The sequence below is a fragment of the Ictalurus punctatus genome, unplaced genomic scaffold (genome assembly GCF_001660625.3).
Source record: "Ictalurus punctatus breed USDA103 unplaced genomic scaffold, Coco_2.0 tig00006670, whole genome shotgun sequence".
Taxonomy (NCBI): Eukaryota; Metazoa; Chordata; class Actinopteri; order Siluriformes; family Ictaluridae; genus Ictalurus; species Ictalurus punctatus.
In genome coordinates, this window is record NW_026521115.1 from 27,501 (window position 1) to 37,500 (window position 10,000).

Here is a 10,000-nt window from a genome sequence, read left to right on the forward strand (position 1 = left end):
TAAACTAGTCCAAATACAAGTGTGTGTGTTACAGCACATCCGTGTGGGATGGGAGCAGCTCCTCACCACCATCGCTCGCACCATCAACGAAATCGAGAACCAGATTCTTACTCGTGATGCTAAAGGCATCAGTCAGGAGCAGCTCAGCGAATTCAGAGCCTCGTTTAACCACTTTGACCGGGTCAGTTACACACACACACACACACACACACACACACACACATACAAACACACACACAGAACTAGATTTACTTTAATCTCTTCAGTCAGTTTTCAAATCACGGAGTTATCATGAAATGTGGATATATTATTTTGGATACTTTTTGAATTCATGTTGCAGTTGTGTTGTTAAACACAGTTCTACACGGGTTACACACCACCGCCACTCCCCCACCGCCACTCCCCCACCGCCACTCCTCCTCCACCACCCCTCCCCCACCACTCCTCCTCCACCACTCCCCCACCACTCCTCCCCCACCACTCCCCCACCACTCCTCCTCCACCACTCCCCCACCACTCCTCCCCCACCACTCCTCCTCCACCACTCCCCCACCACTCCTCCCCCACCACTCCTCCACCACTCCCCCACCACTCCTCCTCCACCACTCCTCCTCCACCACTCCTCCCCCACCACTCCTCCTCCACCACTCCCCCACCACTCCTCCCCCACCACTCCCCCACCACCACTCCCCCACCACCCCTCCTCCACCACTCCTCCCCCACCACTCCTCCTCCACCACTCCCCCACCACTCCTCCTCCACCACTCCTCCTCCACCACTCCTCCTCCACCACTCCTCCCCCACCACTCCTCCTCCACCACTCCCCCACCGCCACTCCCCCACCACTCCTCCCCCACCACCCCTCCCCCACCACTCCCCCACCGCCCCTCCCCCACCACTCCTCCCCCACCACTCCCCCACCACCCCTCCCCCACCACCCCTCCTCCACCACTCCTCCTCCACCACTCCTCCCCCACCACTCCTCCTCCACCACTCCCCCACCGCCACTCCCCCACCACTCCTCCCCCACCACCCCTCCCCCACCACTCCCCCACCGCCCCTCCCCCACCACTCCTCCCCCACCACTCCCCCACCACCCCTCCTCCACCACCACTCCCCCACCACCCCTCCCCCACCACCCCTCCCCCACCACCCCTCCTCCACCACTCCCCCACCACCCCTCCCCCACCACTCCTCCCCCACCCCTCCCCCACCACCCCTCCTCCACCACTCCTCCCCCACCACTCCTCCTCCACCACTCCTCCCCCACCACTCCCTCACCACCACTCCCCCACCACTCCTCCTCCACCACCACTCCCCCCCCACCACTCCCCCACCACTCCTCCTCCACCACTCCTCCTCCACCCCTCCCCCACCACTCCCTCACCACCACTCCCCCACCACTCCTCCTCCACCACTCCCCCCCCCACCACTCCCCCCCCACTCCTCCTCCACCACTCCTCCTCCACCACTCCGCCGCCACTCCCCCACCGCCACTCCCCCACCACTCCTCCTCCACCACTCCCCCACCGCCACTCCCCCACCACTCCTCCTCCACCATTCCTCCCCCACCACTCCCCCGCCACTCCTCCTCCACCACTCCGCCGCCACTCCCCCACCGCCACTCCCCCACCACTCCTCCTCCACCACTCCCCCACCACTCCTCCTCCACCACTCCCCCACCGCCACTCCTCCTCCACCACTCCCCCACCACTCCCCCACCATTCCTCCCCCACCACTCCCCCACCACCACTCCCCCACCACTCCTCCTCCACCACTCCACCACTCGGATTAAATATTACACATCAAATCAGAACAAAGAAAAGTCATTAATTTAATTAGTGATGGTCTGTAAGTGTCTTTGTCAAGTTTGTCACTATGGAATTGTGAATAACAGAGACTGCTACTACTGTGTGTGTGTGTGTGTGTGTGTGAGAGAGAGAGAGAGAGAGAAGTGTTGATGAAATTAGAATGGAGATGTTCTAGTTTTGTGTAGGATATGATTAACTCCGCCCCAGACCCAACCATCTGACTTCCATCATGCTGCAATTAACCAATCAGCACAGTTAATCTCAGATACCTACAGCACAGTTAATCACCGATACCTACAGCACAGTTAATCACCGATACCTACAGCACAGTTAATCACAGATACCTACAGCACAGTTAATCACCGATGCCTACAGCACAGTTAATCACCGATGCCTACAGCACAGTTAATCTCAGATGCCTACAGCACAGTTAATCACCGATACCTACAGCACAGTTAATCTCAGATACCTACAGCACAGTTAATCTCAGATACCTACAGCACAGTTAATCACCGATACCTACAGCACAGTTAATCACCGATACCTACAGCACAGTTAATCACCGATGCCTACAGCACAGTTAATCACCGATACCTACAGCACAGTTAATCTCAGATACCTACAGCACAGTTAATCACCGATGCCTACAGCACAGTTAATCTCAGATACCTACAGCACAGTTAATCACCGATACCTACAGCACAGTTAATCACCGATACCTACAGCACAGTTAATCTCAGATACCTACAGCACAGTTAATCACCGATACCTACAGCACAGTTAATCTCAGATACCTACAGCACAGTTAATCTCAGATACCTACAGCACAGTTAATCACCGATGCCTACAGCACAGTTAATCACCGATACCTACAGCACAGTTAATCTCAGATACCTACAGCACAGTTAATCACCGATGCCTACAGCACAGTTAATCACCGATGCCTACAGCACAGTTAATCACCGATGCCTACAGCACAGTTAATCACCGATGCCTACAGCACAGTTAATCACCGATGCCTACAGCACAGTTAATCACCGATACCTACAGCACAGTTAATCTCAGATACCTACAGCACATACATAATTAACACAGATTAAACAAGCACATTTTTTCAAACAATTAAATTCCTTTGTCTAAAAATTTGAATTGTTATGTACAGGTAAAGGTGAGCACAACAGTGTGACACAGCTCTTTAACACACCCCATAATAAACTCTTCAGTCACAGCACAGGCAAGCACAGTGTGTCCACACCAGTCCATCCTAATGTTTGTGCACTTTTTCTTCTCTCTTTGTTTTTCTTTCTATATGTCTTCCATGCATGGACCAACCACCATCACCATCACTTCCATTTCCTGCCCCCCCCCCCACACACACACACACAATCCCTCCCTAATTAACGCATGCCCCTCCCCTCCCTCCCACCTGCCTGTGCGTTCTGTGTGTGTTCGCACGTGCACTGCATGACCTGGCCTGTGACCTTTGACCCCTGACCACTGACCTCAGGATCACTCAGGCACTCTGGGCGCTGAGGAGTTCAGAGCGTGTCTCATCAGTCTGGGCTTCGATATCGGAAACGACACTCAGGTACATACACACACACCTGCACACACTCCGGAATCTTGGGATTAACCTTCCGCCTCTTCTTTTTTTTGTATCTTCTCTCTTTCTCTCTGTTTCTGTACCTTTCCGTTTCTCTCTGATGTTCTCTCTCTCTCTCTCTCTCTCTCTCTCTCTCTCTCTCTCTCTCTCTCTCTCTCTGTGTGGAAAATCCTGAAATGATTTCAAATTCCTGACCTTCTTCCTCCTCTTGCTTCCTCCTCTTCCTTCCTTCCTCTTCCTGGCTCTTTTTGTCCCTCGCGGGCTCCTGTAGAAGAGAACAGGCTTGATGGATGGAGAGGATTTCCGCACCTGTCTCATCTCCATGGGTTATAATATGGTAACGCAGAGCATCGTATCAGAGCCACAGACTGACAACCGCCTACACTTTATATCTATTATTATTATTATTATTATTATTATTATTATTATTATTATTATTTAATAGCTTATTTTACATAGTTTCGTATAACACTGTTTCTTGTCATTAGTATTTTATTGTTTAGCCCTGAGATGTGCTATAGTATATATTTTAGTACCATTGCTAATCTATTCTGTTTTAATTAATTCAGTACACAATAGCTTTATTAGCATTTAAAAACCAGGACACAACATCGTCACAGCAGCCAATAATGAAACCTCCACAGTGTCCCTTCACTCCAGATGTAGTCAATCTGCTGAGGTGTGTCTCCTTCTTTAGCTTTCACTGGTGCTAACAAGCTATTGTAGCTAATGAGTAATGTAGTCTTATAGCCTCTGGTTTAGCATGGTGCGCTAATTTCACTGCACAAGTACAGAAGCTAACGTTACACACGGACCACGTGTCCACTGATCCACTCCGTCTGGAGTAAAGCAACACCGTGTACTTCATATTTGTACATGGATCATATAGAGTGTGTAATGTAATGTAATGTTATATATATATATATATATATATATATATATATATATATATATATATATATATATATATATATAATATAATATAAAGTAATGTGTTGTGTAATGTGTTGTGTAGGGTGAGGCGGAGTTTGCCCGCATCATGAGTATTGTGGATCCAAACAGACTCGGGGTCGTGACCTTTCAGGCTTTCATTGACTTCATGTCCCGAGAAACAGCAGATACGGACACAGCGGATCAGGTCATGGCCTCCTTTAAGGTTCTGGCTGGAGACAAGGTACACAACACAACACTATACTACACTACACTGTACTACACACCATTACACAACACTACACTGTACTACACACCACACCACTACACTACACTGTACTACACACCACTACACTACATACCACTACACTACACTACACTGTACTACATACCACTACACAACACTACACTATACTACACACCACTACACTACACTGTACTACATACCACTACACAACACTACACTATACTACACACCACTACACTACACTGTACTACATACCACTACACAACACTACACTATACTACACACCACTACACTACACACCACTACACTACTGTACTACACACCACTACACTACACTGTACTACATACCACTACACTACACTACACTATACTACACACCACTACACTACACTGTACTACACACCACTACACTACACACCACTACACTACACTGTACTACACACCACTACACTACACTGTACTACACTACACTACTACATACCACTACACAACACTACACTGTACTACACACCACACCACTACACTACACTGTACTACACACCACTACACTACATACCACTACACAACACTACACTGTACTACACACCACTACACTACACTGTACTACATACCACTACACAACACTACACTATACTACACACCACTACACTACACACCACTACACTACTGTACTACACACCACTACACTACACTGTACTACATACCACTACACTACACTACACTATACTACACACCACTACACTACACTGTACTACACACCACTACACTACACACCACTACACTACACTGTACTACACACCACTACACTACACTGTACTACACTACACTATACTACACACCACTACACTACACACCACTACACTACACTGTACTACACTACACTGTACTACATACCACTACACAACACTACACTATACTACACACCACTACACTACACTGTACTACATACCACTACACAACACTACACTATACTACACACCACTACACTACACACCACTACACTACTGTACTACACACCACTACACTACACTGTACTACATACCACTACACTACACTACACTATACTACACACCACTACACTACACACCACTACACTACACACCACTACACTACACTATACTACACACCACTACACTACACTGTACTACACACCACTACACTACACACCACTACACTACACTGTACTACACACCACTACACTACACTGTACTACACTACACTACTACATACCACTACACAACACTACACTGTACTACACACCACACCACTACACTACACTGTACTACACACCACTACACTACATACCACTACACAACACTACACTGTACTACACACCACTACACTACACTGTACTACATACCACTACACAACACTACACTATACTACACACCACTACACTACACACCACTACACTACTGTACTACACACCACTACACTACACTGTACTACATACCACTACACTACACTACACTATACTACACACCACTACACTACACACCACTACACTACACACCACTACACTACACTGTACTACACACCACTACACTACACTGTACTACACTACACTATACTACACACCACTACACTACACACCACTACACTACACTGTACTACACTACACTGTACTACATACCACTACACAACACTACACTATACTACACACCACTACACTACACTGTACTACACACCACTACACTACACACCACTACACTACACTGTACTACACACCACTACACTACACTACACTATACTACACACCACTACACTACACACCACTACACTACACACCACTACACTACACTATACTACACACCACTACACTACACTACACTACACTACACACCACTACACTACACTACACACCACTACACTACACTACACTATACTACACACCACTACACTACACACCACTACACTACACTGTACTACACACCACTACACTACACACCACTACACTACACTACACTATACTACACACCACTACACTACACTACACTACACTATACTACACACCACTACACTACACACCACTACACTACACTACACTGTACTACACACCACTACACTACACACCACTACACTACACTACACTGTACTACACACCACTACACTACACACCACTACACTACACTGTACTACACACCACTACACTACACTGTACTACATACCACTACACTACACTGTACTACATACCACTACACTACACTGTACTACATACCACTACACTACACTGTACTACACTACACTACTACATACCACTACACAACACTACACTGTACTACACACCACACCACTACACTGTACTACACACCACTACACTACACACCACTACACTACACTGTACTACACACCACTACACTACACTGTACTACACTACACTATACTACACACCACTACACTACACACCACTACACTACACTGTACTACACTACACTGTACTACATACCACTACACAACACTACACTATACTACACACCACTACACTACACTGTACTACACACCACTACACTACACACCACTACACTACACTGTACTACACACCACTACACTACACTACACTATACTACACACCACTACACTACACACCACTACACTACACACCACTACACTACACTATACTACACACCACTACACTACACTACACTACACTACACACCACTACACTACACTACACACCACTACACTACACTACACTATACTACACACCACTACACTACACACCACTACACTACACTGTACTACACACCACTACACTACACACCACTACACTACACTACACTATACTACACACCACTACACTACACTACACTACACTGTACTACACACCACTACACTACACACCACTACACTACACTACACTATACTACACACCACTACACTACACTACACTACACTACACTATACTACACACCACTACACTACACTACACTGTACTACACACCACTACACTACACACCACTACACTACACTACACTATACTACACACCACTACACTACACTACACTGTACTACACACCACTACACTACACTACACTATACTACACACCACTACACTACACACCACTACACTACACACCACTACACTACACTACACTGTACTACACACCACTACACTACACACCACTACACTACACTGTACTACACACCACTACACTACACTGTACTACATACCACTACACTACACTGTACTACATACCACTACACTACACTGTACTACATACCACTACACTACACTGTACTACACTACACTACTACATACCACTACACAACACTACACTGTACTACACACCACACCACTACACTACACTGTACTACACACCACTACACTACATACCACTACACAACACTACACTGTACTACATACCACTACACTACACTGTACTACATACCACTACACTACACTACACTGTACTACACACCACTACACTACACTGTACTACACACCACTACACTACACACCACTACACTACACACCACTACACTACACTACACTATACTACACACCACTACACTACACACCACTACACTACACTACACTGTACTACACACCACTACACTACACACCACTACACTACACTGTACTACACACCACTACACTACACTGTACTACATACCACTACACTACACTGTACTACATACCACTACACTACACTGTACTACATACCACTACACTACACTGTACTACACTACACTGTACTACACACCACTACACTACACTACACTATACTACACACCACTACACTGTACTACACACCACTACACTACACACCACTACACTACACTGTACTACACACCACTACACTACACTGTACTACATACCACTACACTACACTACACTGTACTGTACTACCCAACACTACACAGCAGTATAATAATAATAATAATAAGAGAAGAATAATCAGTGTTATAAAGCATACATTAACAGTTGATATTGTGGTTTTAACTTTTCACCCCAATGGATATTTCTGTGTGTGCGTGCGTGTGTGTGCGCGTGCGTGTGTGTGTGTAGAACTACATCCTGGTGGAGGAGTTGAGGCGCGAGCTGCCCCCCGATCAGGCGGAGTACTGTATCTCCCGCATGGCGCCCTACAGAGGGAGCGACGCCGTGCCCGGGGCCCTCGACTACATGTCCTTCTCCACCGCACTGTATGGAGAGAGCGACCTCTGACCTCCTCACCTGGGGTCAACCTGCCTTCTGTTCATCACTCACACAGACACACACACACACACACACACACACACACACACACACACTCGGCTCCTGCTCTGTAGCTGCTGAGCTCACTGTGCTGATCTGAGATCAGGCCCGAGTGTCCATGCTGTTCGTTCACAGTCTGCGTAGTGCACTAGTAGGAGGAGTAGAAAGGGACGTTGAGTGCACTACACAGGCACTTATTATTCAGACCCCGAGGAATAACGGTGCCTACACACTAGATAGTGCATTAGAAGTGCAATAGGGAGCGCTTCCACTGAGAGCAGGGAGTTGAGCGTGTTGTTGGACTTTAGTGCACTACATAATGTCAAATTTTCATACCCTACGTAGCACACTTGTACAGGGAGCAAGGGAGCAGAGTAGTAAATGACTCCCTAGTGCACCAAATGACTCATTTAGTGCACTACATGTCAAACTGGGAGCGAAGTCGGACACTTATACAGGGAGCAGGATGTGTAGTGCACTACAGAGTCATCATGGATAGTCTATAAAGAGAGCTGAATCCCAAATCCCTGCTGGATCTATAGTGCACTACCTAGGGTGTAGTCATTATTTCATTCCCTACGTAGGGCACGTCTACTGCGAGTGCATATGACTACAGGTGAATAGCTGAACTCTCACTGAGCATATAGTGCACTTGTAGTGTAGTGATCTCAGATCAGCGAGTGGGCATGTCTCAGCATGGCTCTGTGACGCTCGCTCAGATTTTCTACGTCAGTTTATACCCCGCCTTCCAAACCCACTTCCTGTTCTGCCCTGTTTCTGCTTCTGCAACATGAAAAATCTTCCCCAGCTTTTGTACACAAGGGGAGTGAGTGAAAATATCTTCTGTTTTTACTTCATATTGTTCTTTTCTCTTCATAACAAATTTTAACATATTTTATTATACAGAACCAAAAAAAGTATTTTTCTTCACCTGGCTTAAATAAAAAGTTTAAATAAATTGTAAAAGGAAAAAAATGGCAGTGTTGTTTATTGAGTCCTTTAGTGCTTTGTGTGTGTGAGTGTGAGAGAGGTGCTTTGTGAATGTTTATTTAAATATTTAAAATGACAATTTAAGAGAATTGTGTCACACCCTAGTCACACGTTATTAATCTTCGGGGTTATAATAAATCATCACACTGCTTAGAGAGATAATATTATTACTGATTATAATGTTCCTATGTGCTGCTTTTCATTCTCAGTGAGAAATGAAA

The 10,000-nt window shown here is 46.5% G+C and overlaps 1 protein-coding gene across 7 annotated transcripts in view; it reads left to right on the forward strand.

The window, feature by feature from the left end:
• actn1 (actinin, alpha 1) overlaps positions 1-9,764 on the forward strand; it is a 29,897-nt gene extending 20,133 nt beyond the window's left edge. For 3 of the 7 annotated variants that reach the window (XM_053679283.1, XM_053679282.1, XM_053679287.1), the window contains 5 exons: positions 35-181; positions 3,319-3,399; positions 3,686-3,751; positions 4,430-4,588; positions 8,601-9,764. In XM_053679283.1, coding sequence (XP_053535258.1) covers positions 35-181; positions 3,319-3,399; positions 3,686-3,751; positions 4,430-4,588; positions 8,601-8,759 — 612 coding nt within the window. In that variant the 3' untranslated portion in view covers positions 8,760-9,764. The other 4 variants (XM_053679286.1, XM_053679285.1, XM_053679284.1 and 1 more) reach the window with 3 other exon arrangements.
• The last annotated feature ends 236 nt before the right edge of the window (positions 9,765-10,000 follow it).